Source organism: Aplidium turbinatum, chromosome 6, assembly GCF_918807975.1.
Source record: "Aplidium turbinatum chromosome 6, kaAplTurb1.1, whole genome shotgun sequence".
Taxonomy (NCBI): domain Eukaryota; kingdom Metazoa; phylum Chordata; class Ascidiacea; order Aplousobranchia; family Polyclinidae; genus Aplidium; species Aplidium turbinatum.
In genome coordinates, this window is record NC_137477.1 from 19,504,177 (window position 1) to 19,521,057 (window position 16,881).

The following is a 16,881-nucleotide window of genomic DNA, read 5'->3' on the forward strand; positions in this document are numbered from 1 at the left end:
ACACTTTTACAATTTTATGCCATAAAAGCACGAGTTAGCTGCATGGTGCAATTTTTGTAGGCATTATTTTCACAGATCTTCCACCTAATGACAATATTTTTGACTAATATTTTTTGTACATTTCTGTAGGGGGGGTGTATCAAATTACCTTCCGTATCAAATTACCTTCCCTTCCCCTACCAAGTGTACATGCCTTTCCACTGCCTGGTTATGGCAGGGATGGTTTAGCTCAAGTTTATCTGTGATAATTTGTTGCACAGCTTCATTCGTCATGTTCCTGACTGCAGGCGGCTCGTGAAAATCGGAAAGGTCCAAACTTGACATATCGTAATAGGCTTTGGCTCCCGCATCTAACTTCGGAAGAATGAACTTTCGTATCTTAGCTGAACCACTTTCTTGATGGATGCTTTGAATTCTTCTTTGAAGAATTTTGTTTATTGCAGTGATACGAACGCTTCGGTCATCATCTCCCAGCATTGCCAAAATTATGTTTTCATGGTGGGCAAAAAAAGCATTGTTTTGCAAAACTTTAAGTCCAACGTTGTTTACCAGTACATTTGGAAAATGAAAAATGGCATTTAGCATAAAGAAAAAAATTTTGGACGCGTCTGTAATTCTATGATGATATTTGATGCGGAACCAACAGGGAAAATAGACTCGAACAAGGTATTCAGTCAAAGTGCGCGAATTCTTTGAAGGCCTCTTTTTGAAACGTAATAACGTAGGATTCGACATCCTAAGGTCCACCAACGGGAATGGCATTATCCACCAACTTCAAGGTATTTCAAATCCTGTGTAACAACGCCTGTCATAACAGCTTGACACATTTGCATAGCATAATACTGATCACTGCTGAGACTTTCAATTACTTCATCAGGAAGAATAGGAAATTCGTCATTTAAGATAGGCAGAAAATTCGCCACAGCCCAAGCTGACACTTTTCCATTCAATTGCTTGCCAATTGTTCCAGAAAACGATTCTGGACCACTTGTTGAACCATCTAATTCTTGAAATATATGCCTTAGAACTAGAGGGAGCTCATTGAGATGCAGCAAGCACACCACCCATTGCAATAGACGCCCAAGCTTTTTTCAAGGGAAGTAATGAAACCAGATTTTTTTCCCTGTCATAGTTGCTGTTCCGTCTGTCCCAATGATGTTTAGCTTGCTTTCCATTGCTGTGCCTTCAATTGCACCATAGCCTACACGACTTGAGCGATTTGTTGACTAGTTCCATTTTTTGGTGTGATATGAGTGATGTAAAATTCAAAGGGTTCACCGACAACTTCATAGTGCTCTTCAATGATTCTGGTTCGATGATAGTTGCTCCCTTGTTTCACACTGGTAATGGTGGCATCCTTTCGTCCATCAACATAAAGTCCATCCACAATATCGAACTGCAATTCTTCTTCCTTCTGAATTTCTTTTCTGTACTTTTGTCGTTCTATCCTTAATTTACTTCGGTCAATAACTTGTGATTTATCAATGTCAGTTACTATACCAAACGCTTTGAGAGTGGCAGTAGCAATAGCAGCACCTGCTCTATCCGAAATTCCAAATCTTTCACAAGTTATTGCTACTTCTTTTAGAGATGATCGGTTTTGTGTGGTAGATTTGGTTGGCAATATTGACAAAGCTGAAGAACCTCGAGCACGTAATTAATCTGAACAAGTGAACATAGATTGAAATAAACTTACAATTATTGAAGCTACATCCTTGCCTAATCATAACAGATTAGGACTAAGGGAGTCATTAACAATGCGGTTTTGTAGCTATGCGCCACTGTACGCATTTACACCGTACTAAGCTTAAAATATCAACTGAATATACAAAAATCGACCAAATTTGACGTAAATTTACGACTAAAATTACATTATTGCAAAAATGACCACTTTGTAGTGCTTTTAGTAAAAATACTTCTCTTAAAGGTAATATAAACTTGTACCTTCTGATGATTTTGAGCCATCAACCGACTTTCTATCGTCTGTGGTTAATGAGATATTAATTTTTTTTATAAAATTGGGGTTTTTCGAACTTTAGGGGGGGTGTGCCTGCACCCTCTGGGGGGCACCGACCCAAAATTGTGTTTGAAGGTGTTTTTGGGGTCAAAACCGAATTTTGGTAAACTAGACTTTTTGATTTGAAAGAAAAAAAAAAATTTCACTCCACCCTAATATGTAGGTAGGCCCTACTTGCCTACATGTGGGCTTCAACAACACAAAGATTACGTCGAAAATATGTAGCCTACAAAAGGCTACAATGCAGTGGATTTAGCACCGGGTGTCGATAAGACTGACACCAACACCAGTAGTCATACAACACCACAAGACTGACACCAACGCTCTTGAGATAAATTTTTTTTTTGTGTTGGTTGCCATCTCATAAAAAGTCGGTACGGAAAGAAAAGTCACTTGTGGACAGAGATGGGCAAGATCACCAGTATTGGTGATCTTGAAGATCAAGATCACCAAGAATAGGTGATCTTGAAGATCAAGATCACCAAACTAAGTGATCTTGAAGATCAAGATCGTGATCTTGAAGATCAAGATCACTTTTTGTGTACTTGAAAAAAAATGAAGTTTTTGGTCAATGATGTTGCAAAAAATAGTTACTATACTGTATATAAGCAACCCGGGTAAAGGTATATAGTTGGTATTGCTAACTTTTACTTTTAACTACTCGATCGCTGGCCTAAGAATTGTAATGAGTTAGTGACTGTTGCTATTAGGCCTATCAATTGTTGACGTAGTTTGCGTAGAATCGCAACGTCACCCCAAGGCCGAGGTTAATTACAATAGTAGCCTACTGAAAAAGCAATTAGTTTTATGCTTTTTATTTATAATAAATAAATAATAATAAAGTTTAACTGCATCATTTTTTACCAAATTTTTGTCTGGTTTATGTTGGAGTTTTTATTCGTGTTACTAAGTTGTTTTAACTTTCACTGTGTTATGTCAATGTTTATTGCACCATTTACCCATCTGGCAACCTTGATACTGTTGTCTGCTATCAAAAAAGTTCCAGAGGTTTGCGGTCAAACAAACCGCTCCATACTCAGACCGTAAACAAGTCTTGGTCTGGTTGATTTGCTGCAATAAACCACTTTACATGACCAAAGTCGGCTAGAGTCCAGATTTTTTAACACCGCCATTCTACACTTTTGAAACATCTAAAATTGGGTCAAAGAAAGCAAACATTTCTTTAAAATTCACACATGGAAATTGTGAACAAAGTTAAATCATTTTTTATTATACGTCAACATAAAGTACACGGAAGTTGACTTATTTATTATGACCAACACCGAAAACTTTTTCAATTTTGAAATGGCAACACTGACCAGATTAGATGGAGATTTTAAATCGTCTTTTGTTCGACACATACCAGATTAGCAGTGGCTTAATGTTAGTAGTCGCCACTAACTACTTTGTACAGTACAAGTTTTAAAAAAATGCCTCTATCTAGGAAGTAAACTTTAATTTTAAAGTGATCTTGATCTTATTGTTCTTCAAGATCAAGATCACACAAAAAAAAGTGATCTTAGATCAAGATCACCCAAAAAAAAAGTGATCTTCAAGATCAAGATCACGCCCATCTCTGCTTGTGGAAGCCTTTTTTCAGAAAGAAGCATGGTCATGAGCTTTCCCAATGCCGAGTTAAAACGTGTATTCATCGAATATGACACTTCCATTGCTGCGAAAGAGCGATTTTTCTCTGTTAGGAAGGACGTGTTGAAGCCGACGTGGGCAGGACAGCTACTCGCATTTTTAAATGCTTGTATTTTTGAAAAATGCGTAGGCTAATAAATTTCACTTGAAACATGTTTCCAATGACGACGTTGACATGACATAGCAGTCATAGGCGTAGCCAGGGGGGGGCGAACGGGGCCATGGCCCCCCCCCCCAAATTTTTCAAGTTTGGATTCCGAAGTTGAACCCTTTGTTGAAAATATAATATAATTTGTATAAATTTATATTGTTTTCCAAGACATCTGGCTATTAACACACCCCAGGACTTGTTTTAGACACACAGAAAGACACCAATAAATTTTGCAAATCGTAAATCGCGCAAAGTTTACGCGATTTACGCTTCTTTTAACTAATCTGTGGAAGCAATTTCAGAATCGCTTACTCTCTAGGGTTTTTGTGTAGCTGAGTTTTTTGTGTTCTCTAATTTTAGCCGCAGTTTTTGCCCGTTTGTGTGTAGATAAGAGCTACCTTTAATAAGTTAATAGCTGTTTATCTGCTAATAAGTTTCATACAAATATTACCCTGAAAGTGTTTCCAGAAAGCATTATAATCCATTATTTAAGTGCAATTTTGCAAAAATTTTCCGGGGGAGCATGCCCCCGGACCCCCCTAGAATACGCGTGCCTTCGGCACGCTCTAACCCCCACCAGCTTTATTGCTTCCCTTGCTTAACCCACCAGGATGCGCCACTGCACATCAGGTGGCGATGTTTTAAATCAAACATTTTGTCGTTCTCTTCAATTCATCAAATATTTGGCCCCCCCCAAAAAATTTTTCTGGCTACGCCACTGATAGCAGTGCAAACGAATGATATCAATTCGTTTTCAAAACGAATGATATCATTCGTGTTCAAGGTCGCTTTGACTTTGCAAGTCGCAAAGTAGTTGAATAGTGTTCTCTATAGTGTCAGTTAAGCAAAAGTAGCGGGAGAAGTAGCTGTAACGTTTTGATCTCAAGATATTAATTCCTATAATACTGACTATTAGCCTTGTAAAGCTAGCCACCTGCGATTACATCAGCAACTCGTGGAATCTGTCTTCCGTAATAGTAAACGCACTATTATAATTCAATTCAGTAAATGGCGCTATTATAATTTAATCTGTTACAATAGCGCGCGCTGGTCCTAGTGGCGGATAGTGCACTAACTTACTTTAAAGTAGTGGTAACCTCTGGATTTATTCCATAAAATAAATGGTTTTCTTCTTTTAATCTGGCAGGAGCTGTTTTAAATAGGGACTTTATATTACGGGACGCGAAACTCCGCTTATCCGCCAACACTAGAAGGGTCACTGTACAATTTAAGTAGATACGCAGTCACATCGAACAGCACCATCAATTTTGAACATATGAATGTATTGTCACTAAAGAATGGCAACAACGTTCTAATAAAGTAATAAATGTATCAAAACGCTTATATGACATTTATTAATAAACTGACATAGGCCTATGCATATTGTATGCTACAGGCTATATAAAGCTATGTTGCATACATTTCACATACCAGAGCATTATAAACAATATTCACATATCAAACATTGTCATGTACATAACATAAGTAAACAATTACACAATGTATAATATATATGGTTCTTCTATAACCAAGCAACCTCTTCTCAATATATATTTAATGATTGCTTACAGTTAGTTTTTTGAAGGTAGTTTTTGAATTTTTCGCGATGAACTGGCAACCAAATCTTTTTTAATGTCTTCAAAACGTTAAGTTCATTCTTTGCGACACAATTGAAAGCAGTTTCTACAATCATTTTAAAGCTTGCATGACCAGAATCACACTTTAAAGAGACGATGACAAGAAGGTAATTAAACTGAGACACTGCGCATTCCGTGAGAGCGGAAACAAAAATATTACGTTGATTTCCAATAGTGAACAGTCCTCCTTTTAAATTCCTTTTAATTTTCCACTCTAACACTCTAATAACACAGCATAATAATGGTGCACTGCAAGAGAGGTTACAATAAAACATAGTTCTGTTGGCTTGGATAAACTACCACGATCAGCTAAAGCAAGAAGCTTGCAACACTCATTGCTTTCTTCCACTAAAGTGTCATCTTGACCGGCAACAAGAAGTTCCTTGCAAGCATTACATTTCCTACGAGGACAAATGCTTCTGTCAATATACCCAGCAACATAGTATGCCACATTCATGTCAGATGTGGATAGGTCATCTAATGTCGCAATCCTAAAAAAATCAACCAGCCAAGTTACTGACAATGCAACTTTTGTTGCTGTAATTGCTGGGAAATTTAAGGATGACAATTTGGCTCCAGCTAGCAAAGCTTCTTGTTGAAGTAAAGACAGCATCATCTTGTATTTTATTACCTGAAACATTGAGTAAATGTAGTATCTATCTAAGAAGCTTCAACTAATTTCGGCATAAGCATAATCTTTGGGTAATGACAGTACTTTATGAAGATAATGTGTTCTAATATGTATATTTTTTCTTTGTAATCAGTCATACAAATTTTGGAGGTAACATGCCAGAAAGCTTCAGTCTCCACAAATAATTAAACAATTAAGAATAAACAAATATACTTCTTCATGTGTGCCTTTGCAGCAAAATGTTATATAATATTTATGTGAAGTTGCTCTAACCTTTAAACTGATGTTTTACAAACATCACTTTCCACAAATTCTCCACCATTTTGATAAATCGAGCGGTTTCAAGAAAAGATGGGTGATCCTCAGCATAAAATTCCAATCCTCGACTAGTTGATTCATGGAAAATGTCTTAAAATGTGTCATATGTTTAAGAGTTAATACATTGCAACTTTCAAGAACACTGAAGTTAATGTAAATGACAGTCATGCAAAATTGATAAGCAAGCATATTTCTTTATATTGCAAACAAGCATATTAGATTACAATATAAAATAGACAAAACCGGATAATTGCATAGTCCAATTGTCAAATTTTTTATGATACATGTGATTATCCAATTATGTTATGGTTTAGTATTCAAGAATCTCATGCGATAAAACGGTTTGTGTATTTAACCAAGATATATATTGAACCATAGGCATACGAAGCCGAGCAACGTTATCAAGTTTAGCATATTTAAAGATTATTATATTTACAAAAACACAAAACTACGCAACAATTAAATATCGAACGTTTTCGACATCACAAGATGTCCTCTTCAGGAATAACATACATACAACTTCAGGAATAACATACATAAAGTTGTATGTATGTTATTCCTGAAGAGGACATCTTGTGATGTCGAAAACGTTCAATATTTAATTGTTGCGTAGTTTTGTGTTTTTGTAAATATAATAATCTTTAAATATGCTAAACTTGATAACGTTGCTCGGCTTCGTATGCCTATGGTTTAACAAGACAAACTCTCTACCGAAGCTGTATCAAGATATATATGTGATAAATCAATTTTATCTGCACAAGTCAAAATTTTAGTTTACGATTAACAAAAAGAAGTAAAACAAAGTAACTTCAGTTACTTAGATTAACAAAAAATACTGTAAACATACTTTTTGACTTACTGAGAGCATGTGTAAAAAAAACATGGCTTGCATGAGTGTTCCAAAATGTGTTCAAAGCAAGAAGTTGGAATATCAAAATCAATCAATCAACTTCCAATTTTTTCATGGTATTGCTCGCACCCATTTTTCCTCAGTTCAACATCATTGGGAAATTTGAACAGAGAAGTTTTAACCTCGCTACTTGATTTATATCCAGTTGTACATCCGGGTACATAGCAAGTGTTAACCATTTTATGAATTAATGGTCAAATGCATTATATAGTTATACATAAATAGTACTAAAAGTATAAGAATGATTAGTACGTTAAAACTACAGAATTACCTATGACATCAATACCTTGCCTAGGTTTTATGTGTGAAGCATTTTCTGGTATAAAAACTGTTTTATTTGAGACAAGTGACAGATTTTACATAAATAAAACAATTAAAAAGTATATGGGTAATCCACTTAGTTTTCATTCTGCTAATAACAGGATTTCTGCTTTATTTAGAATTTTACACAATTTTAGAATTTTACACTTTTACAATTTTTACACTTTACAATTTTTACACAATAGAATTTAGAATTTTACACAATTTGCCTTAACATTATAGCGTACGTGAACAATGAACATCAAGTCTTGTGCAACATCATAACATTTGATGCATTCCTTCGGAAATATGTTTTTTCTTTTGTTGGAAGATGTGAAGTATCGTCTAACTCTATTGTTGCCTCCTTGATGAGGTCCGACTGCCATCGTAAATTAAATTACCGTCTTCAGTATAATAATTCTATGTATTCTATTATTTAGTTTTGATGGCTGCCATGTCATCTGATTGTTTTTATCGTTCTGAATACTTTCAGTTCTTCTAACTTGTAACACTACCGTACCATTGTCTGTAAACTTGTAACAGTTGATAGCATATTTAGTGAGATTTTGTGCATTTGCAGTTTGTGTATTATTCGTTGTTTTTCGTTGTTGTTGTTCGATGTTTGCAGTTTGTGTATTATTTCGTTGTTTTGGATATGGACAGCTTTGTCTGATGCAAATAAATATTATTATTATTTGAACAAATGAATAATATTTATTACCTACATCACATGACATCTAATAATATTTATTACCTACATGACATGACATCTAAGGTTTAACAAATACCAACATACCTTCAATGTCATCATTATTATAAACTAATTGACTACTGTCACTGACTGACTAAAATATAGAGCAGACTATAAGACTAAAGAAAAGTTTGAAAATAGTCTCCACTGCTAAACTGTGAACTGGTTTGAAGTGCAATAGTCACACCAACAAATTGTTGCCACAGTTGATACCTATATGATATATCCCACACCAAATTAACGTGTTAGGCTTTACTAGTGAATGCTACAGTCCATAAGCAAAAGGTGGCCATAGATTCAATGCAGACATTATAACTTGTTTTAGCAAAGTCCAAAGCCAACCAAACTATAAGCCTGCCTTGGGCTAACGTACTTCTCAAAAGCACTTTAACAAATTTGTATAGTTAACAACTTATTTCCTTTAACTTCTCCAAATTGAAGTACCACAGCAACAATCTTTTGGTTACTTCTCACTTGCAGATACGCTGCACGCTAGCTTACTGCTAATCACTAAAAGGAAGTATCTTGAAACTAGCCCTTCTAGTGTTCGGATAAGGAAAAAAACGGATGAGGCTTCGTATCCCGTAATATAAAATCCCTAGTTTTAAAGTTTGGCTTTGTTTGTAACTTTGATCTGGCAACTCTGGACTGCAACTTGAGTACTTGACCAAAAGTTTTGGTAGCCACTTTAACAAGTAAAAATTCTGCCACTATAATTGACTAGAATGACACCGCCAACCAATTATAAGCTACGTTGCCTGTGACGTCATTACGTGAACAAAATTTCTGCATGAGTGCGCTTGATTTACAGCTGATCATTCACAGATCCATTGCTAAACAACAATAATGTTGAATTACACAATTTCAGCAGTAGGGTTGTTCCAAAACTGCTACACAGTGGCGTACGCAGGATTTTCTCAAGGGGGGGGGGGGCATTGACGGTAACGTAGCCATGAATTTTGAAAGGGGGGGGATTTTGACGACCGGCGGCGAAGCCCGACGGCGTTTTCGCTTAAGACGACACCCAGCGGCGGGGGATCTGGGGGGCCTCCCCCAGAAAATTTTGAAAAATTACTGTGAATTTGGTGCATTCTAAGAGCATTTTCAACAAAAACGTGGGTATGAATATTCCTGTAAAATGGTGCTGTCAGGTGGCATAGCAAAAGGATAAGATCATGTTTTCTTCGGCATTTTTTCGAAAATAAAACTAAGTCTCTATGTTTTCTTGTTGCTAATTCCTGGCTGAGATGTTTGGTATTGGCAAAACTCGCTCTTTTAATGCAGTTTTGTTTAAAATTAGGCAAATTTTTTTTAACTGAAAGCATCATTCCCAAGCATAAAGAGACTGAAAGCATCATTCTCAATATCGTGACGTCACACGCGTGCCAAAGGGGGGGTTGTAACCCTCAACCCCCCCCCCTCTTGGCTACGCCACTAACCATTGATATCCCAGACGTCTTCATGATATCCCAGTATGGTTTTAGTTTAGACTTTATCCATTTCTTTCTCACTATAATAGGCTTACAGAACACTATGCTACATTGGCATGCCTGGGGTGGGGTAGGTGGATTGGGCTATGTATTTCGTATTGGCTTAGTTAGTCTATAGAACAACATTGTTAATTGCTTTGACCATAGTTAATTTTGACAGTGCAATGCAAAACATATTAAATGCTTTAATCTACGTCGTAAACTACTAAAAAAAAAATTAAGGGAGGGGGTATGGCCCAATGGCCCCCCCCTGCGTACGCTAGTGCTGCTACATATCGTACCAATAACACAAATAAACTTTTTGAGATCAATTTTCTTCGCTGATTCCGAATATCAAAGACAGGCAAGACACAACAATAACACAGGGTTGAGCATTACAACAGTATATTAGTTTATATATTTACAAATAGTTCAACATTCAAACGTTTTCGGCTTAACTTAAGCCCTCATCAGGAATCTGCAAATATTTATAAACTACAATAAATTTCACTTCTTGACAGTAACTATACCGTAGCTAACTAACTAAAAGCATCGAGAAACACGCAACGATTAAAAGCAATCCGAATATGCTTTCGTTTTTTCTATAGCACATCAGATTTGTATTTTTATGTGTCAAGTCGCAAAAAAAAATGTTTTTAAAATGTCACTGGGAATCACAACGCATGGTCATTGGTCAAATCCGCATTGTATATACAGGCTTGAGGTTAAAATCGTCGCTATTATGTCAAACTGCGTCGCATTTGCATCGCTATTAGGCCTAGGTCAAATTTAAACACTGAAAGTTCAAATGTCTCAAAAACCTGATGGACTAGAGAAATAATAAGATGAAAGGACACTTTCGGAATCAGCATCAAAAACCCTTCAAGAATAAAACACTGAAATAACCTAATCGGATCTCCCTTTAAAATGTGCTGTTGACCAGAGTAATTTAACCAAGAAATAAAGAGCCCAAAATGTAAATACTCAACTCATGTTCAGCAAATAAACGTTTAAACAAAAATTCTTAGCCCACTGCATGTTCGATACCGTACTACAAATACCAATAACTTTATGCAATTACTTTAATCAAACATATTTCGAGCTAAAAAGTGTTAGTCTGCGGCAAGATTTAACAGTTTAGCTCAAATTGCCTTTGCCTTCGCGATTTTAGTGGCAGAATTTTTACTTGTTAATGTGGCTACCAAAACTTTTGGTCAAGTTGCAGTCCAGACACGAGCCATGTATTGTTTGTTTACCACAGATATGTACATTGTTGAAAACGACTCCCAAGCTAACACTAGTGATGTAGAAACTAATGCAGACACTGTTTTTGAACTGCTGATGTGATTTCCAAAGTGTAACAATTCAATCTGTAAGTTTGAGTGTAAATCGTTGCATTTATGTGTACTTTTACAGTATTTAATACGAAGGTCGAAAACTCGAAGGTAGCGCCAAACAACATGATATTCCAGCAACTAATCTGTTGAACAATCATTTAGTGGTACAAGCAATAAGGCAGAAGTAAACAGAATGAAAAAATAGTTTCAATGTTCCCTTCATCATTGTTTTTGTGGGCAACGTTTTTGTTGTTTCTTGATTCAGTTAATTTTAAATCTTTATTGTATTCATCATCATTCATTTAGGACTGTGCCTTGCTGTTTTTAAGTGTTTTTTTACAGTGTAAGAAATAAGATCTTTGATGATTTATTGTGTTTTGTCAATTTGGACTGATTTTGTGAACGAATTTTTCTAATTTTAGGCTAGTTTGTACAAGCAACAATATTGGGCTAGTTTGAAATTGCTTTTGGGCTGAAAATTTTGAAAATATCTGGCAACTCTGTCAAAAAAATTAAAATTTGAAGATTGCAGACTGCAGAGCAGACATTGCGATTGCATTGCATTTGCAACAAGAGAAGTTGTTCTGCGAAGCGAGCAGGTCAGCTGGAGAATGAGTGCAATACCAATTATAGACTTTGCCTCGTGCAATGTGACTGCTGCAACAGAAAGTATCCCTGCAGAATCAAAGTTAAAAACTGGACAAGTGTTAGTCGATGCTTTGTCAAGAGTTGGTTTTGCATATTTAAAAAACACAGGGATATTGACATCTTCTGTTAAAAAACTAAACAAGGTTACTGACATTTTTTTTAAATGCCCACTGCAAGAAAAGACAAAATTTTCACCAGACAACAATGTTTTTGGGTATGTTGCTGCAGAAGAGGAACGCCTCAATCCTGAACAATCTGGTGGCTATAAAGAGATTTTTAATGTCAGTGGTTGTGTTCTTCATTCTAAAGAAGGTTCTGACTGGCCAGATAATTTATCACCACATTTTTCTAAAACAATCAAAGATTTTATGGAACAATGTAAGGCCTTATCACTTTTAATTCTTGAAGTTTTAGCATCTGGGCTTGAATTAAAAGAAGATGATTTTTTCAAAGACTGTCATTCACTCATGCATCAAGTGGGAAATTACACAGCATTAAGAAGTCTGTATTATCCAGCCCTGCCAGATGAAGTTGATGGTAGTATGGTTCGGCTTGGAGAACATTCTGATTATGGAACTATCACATTATTGTTTCAAGATGAAGTTGGTGGTTTGGAAGTTCAAGATGTTAATGGAAAATATATGGATGCAACACCAATTGAAGATACAATATTACTTAACGTTGGAGACGCGTTGCAGTACTGGACAAGAGGAAGATTAAAATCAGCAAAGCATCGAGTTAGAATAACGAGTGATATAACAAAGAGAAAAAGTGTTAGACGATCTGCAGCTTATTTTGTTATCCCTAACAATGATGTTCGACTTGACAAGGAACTTTTATTCAAAGCTTCTGATATTCCAGAAAGACAAGCTGATGTTGTAAAACCAATGACATTCTTAACCTACTTGGAAGAAAAATTGAAAAACTCTTTCAAAAAGTATTGAAAAGCTTTGATTTCCTCTTTTTGATACAGTGTCGTACTGCAATAAATTGGTGCACATACTGCACAAGGTATATTAATGTACATAATTATGCATATAATTTAAGTAAATGTATGGTTTCTAATTTAAAAAAAAGCCAATTGTCTTGAGAGCTTGATATTTAATACAGTACTCTTTTCATAGTGTTGATAATTTTTATTTGGTGCTCAATGCTCATGCACAATTGCACATGTCTTCATATCCGTAAAATGCCAAAATTGGAACAGCTGACTGGATTATCGTGTTTGTTTTGCTGCTTTGTGTCTGGGGTAAAGACATTCTTGGTTGGCCAACTTGGCACAAGAAAATTGATCTTGGCCAACCTGTCGCAGGAACATCTCACCATAAGATTATTTGGAGTAATTTATATTTCATCGATTGAACGTATCTTAATGCCTTATGCAAATTTTTTGTTTACTGAGATTAAATTTTCATCACATTGTTTCACTAGTTATTCAAGATATTATTGAAACAAAAAAACACAAGCTACGAACATTCAGACAACGTAGCAAACCTAAGTAAGATATGACTGACTTGAACGACTCAATAACTTATAATTCATTGTGATTGGACGAAAATATCATAATGGAATTAAACATAAAAACGTTTGTAAAGTTTTTTTTTTCCAGATTAGTGTGACTAACAGCACTAGTGCGCTACCCATTACTTTCACAATCAGTTCCAAAGTAATCTTCAGCACTTTCATTGTAGTGTAGTTTATTGTACATTAAATTTAAAGTAACTTTTTTTTTGTGATGGATTGGTATATATGAGCAATGTAGAATACCAAATCTGATTCGATTGGAATCCTAAATAGGATACCGGTACCAAACAATATTATAATTCAGTTTATGTCTTGTTGTTATTTTTTTTTTCACTTACGTGCGCATAATTTATGACTGATACATTTCTTGCAAGGTCAACAACAAGTACCGGTACACAACTTTTGTTGTGGATTGACAGTAGCTTATTGAATACAATGGCTATCGTAATATCGTATGCTCCTTGTTTGGTCACTCCTGGTTTTATGCAGGAACCTTGACTAATGCATTGTTACGGTACTTCATCGATGCAAGGGTTCAAATCAATTGATTTTGTGGCAGTTACCTGCTTTTTTTTCAGTTATAAACAGAATATTTAAAAAAATTTGCTATAATTCTATATATTTCGTGTGAAAATCGATTTCAATTGCTTTTTACTGTACTGAGCTTGTTCGATACATGTGCCACTTACGAGTAGTCTGTGCGATGACAACTTGTTCCTGTTTTTTTTTTACTTTCTAGTTTTTCATCAATTTAATTTACTAATCATGCATGTAGTGGTTCCATCATAATTTTTAATGACGTTTTTTTTTCCGTTTACCGTTAACTTGAGAGTTAACACTTAACTGTGTTGCGTTTATTAGGTAACTAAAGTGATCTTTGACTATGAAGCTTCAATTGTTATTGCAGAAAAAATTTATTGTATGTTTGTGTAGATTTATACCATTGAACAGTGCGGTACTTACAAATTAGATTAAGTCTTCCTTGTCATCAGCATGTGTGCTATTCCAGTGATAGATTTTGCTCCATGTGGTCTTGATGCTCCTTCTGACATTAATAGGAAAGAATTTGACAGAGTGGAACTGGGATGCTCATTAGTGAATGCTCTCAGCACTTGTGGGTTTGCATACCTAAAAAATTCTGGAATTCACAAAGATTCTATTGATAAAGTAAATGAAGTTACCAAGCAATTCTTTCTTTCGCCCATGGAAGACAAAAAAAGATATTTCAGGGAGTCAGATAATTTCGGATATGTTTCAGTTGCTACTGAAAGTTTGAATCCTTCTCGCCCTGGAGATTATAAGGAGGCCTTCAATGTGTGTGGTCGGGATTTGTACAATTCACTTAAAAACTGGCCCCATGATCTGAGTCCTCAATTTTTATCTACTGTGCAAGAATTCATGGAAAGTTGCAAATTATTGACACTGAAGGTTTTAAAAGCTATCGGTGTTGGTATGCGATTAAGAGATGAAGACTATTTTATAAAGTCCCACTCTTGCATCCACAAAGACGGTAATGAGACAACACTGAGGAGCCTATTTTATCCGCCTTTACCTCAAGATATGGAAGTAGGACAGATTCGGTTGGGAGAGCATTCCGATTATGGTTCCATAACCTTGTTGTTCCAAGATGATATTGGTGGACTTCAAGTGCAAAGCACATCTGGTGAATACGTTGATGCAACACCTATAGATGACACTGTAGTCCTAAATATTGGTGACATATTGCAGTTTTGGTCTAAAAATCGCTTGAAATCAACAAAGCACAGAGTATTGAACCCAGAGGATCCAACAAAACGAAGTGTTGTGAGAAGGTCTCTTGTTTACTTTGTTCATCCGGATAACACAACTCTGGTGGATGATGAATTGGTATACAAAGATCCAACTTTGAACAAAGTGTCTTTTGCTAATAGCAAAGGGTTGACTGCTTGGGATTACCTGCAAGAGAAATTTGCCACAACTTACGAATAAATTCCAAAACCTTTGATTTTTAAATCAGTTGTGTATCCTGTATGTGTATTCAAGAAGGGCCCAATTTCCACTCAGGTGTTTTTGAGATAAATCCGTTTGATTATTTTGATTGTTTGTTTTTGTGGTGAAGTTCGATATGCTTAGATATACTGGTAACAAGTATTATGCCTGAAAATTTCACTCGGTGAAGGTTTTGCCAGGTAACTATGGTAAAATTAATCCCCCTCAATTGGGCCCTTTTATAACTCAACGAAACTGAATGTGCTGCAAACTCTTTGCAAGTACCGGTAGTTTTATTATTGAGAAAGTATACACAGAGCACAAAAAGATTGATTAAAACACACAGAACAAGGCAAAACAATAATGCAGCAATGTTTTTGTTTGTCGTATCCAGGCTTACACCCGGTGGTTGAAGATTTAGATTAAGTGGACGGGAAGGCAAGGAAGCCAATCTTTGTGTCCACCTTCAGGCATGCCTTCAAGTGTCCTGCCACAGACACAGCCGCATGCTCTTGAGTGGTGTCGAACCGCCGCCCTTTCGATTGCCGTTTCAGTGTTTTCACCACTCGGCTATGCAGCCGGCGTGGTGAGAACACTGGTTTTGAAGAAATGAAATATGTTCTGACAGGTGTCAAACCCACAACAATGCTTGATATGAACGACTCGGTTACTCTTGTAATACAAACGAATTTATTTTCACACGAGTCAGTTTAATCATAAATAGCTAAAAATCGATTTCGATCAGCTAGCAGCTAGATCATCTTTAGTTATAAATTCTATTTGAATATAGAAACAGATTCTATTCTATATTCAAATAGAATCTATTTGAATATAGAAAAGAATCTATTTGAATAAGCAATAATACAGTAGCCTACGCTAGGCTATGTTTTTATACTTATGATAGATTTCAACTGCCAAGATTTTGGTCTCAAAGTGCTTGAGATGTTTGGATGAGATGAAATACTGCAAAGCATTTCTTCATCTTGGTTGACCAATGACCATCGTCGTCAACCACTGGTTTAAAGCCCCCATGACTAGCTGGTTTAGAGGTCCCATATGGCATCATGCATGCTTTTCAATCTAGCGGTTTTTATTGACATAAGCATCGGTTTTAATAATTTTGGTAAAAGCGTATCATATCATCAGCAGTTGAAATCAACTGATAAGCATATCACACTTAGACACGCTTCAGCTCTTCCTGTTCAAATCTTAACAAGACAACGTGTTTGCTTAGTTTTATTTCTGAGTGTCAAAGTGAAAGTAATGCTTTCCGTAACAGGGGTGTAGAGAATGTCAAACAAATGTGTTGCAATAACAAACTTCAATGGTTCATCAATGTCGAAAATTTAAAGTTTTAACTTCTCCATGCATGCGGCTATACAATGCACAAATTAAATTTGTTAGACAAGTGAAATATTTAGGAATACTGGTTGATGATACCATCAGTGATGATGCTGACATTAAAAGGCAAGTGCGATCTCTTTATGTTGCTTCCAATCCGCTTAGGTCGAAGTTTGGAAATTGCTCTACCAAAGTTAAAAATGTAATTTACCAATCATATTGTATGCCAATG

The 16,881-nt window shown here is 35.8% G+C and overlaps 2 protein-coding genes across 2 annotated transcripts; both read left to right on the forward strand.

The window, feature by feature from the left end:
• Window positions 1-11,764: 11,764 nt before the first annotated feature.
• Window positions 11,765-14,274, forward strand: LOC145771917 (uncharacterized). The gene has a single exon (XM_082583679.1). It carries the CDS (start codon window positions 11,780-11,782, stop codon window positions 12,758-12,760), a length of 981 nt encoding a protein of 326 aa, XP_082439805.1. The 5' UTR covers window positions 11,765-11,779; the 3' UTR covers window positions 12,761-14,274.
• A 59-nt stretch (window positions 14,275-14,333) lies between these two features.
• On the forward strand, window positions 14,334-15,962 carry LOC145771918 (uncharacterized). Its single transcript, XM_082583680.1, has one exon. It carries the CDS (start codon window positions 14,334-14,336, stop codon window positions 15,306-15,308), a length of 975 nt encoding a protein of 324 aa, XP_082439806.1. The 3' UTR covers window positions 15,309-15,962.
• Window positions 15,963-16,881: the final 919 nt, after the last annotated feature.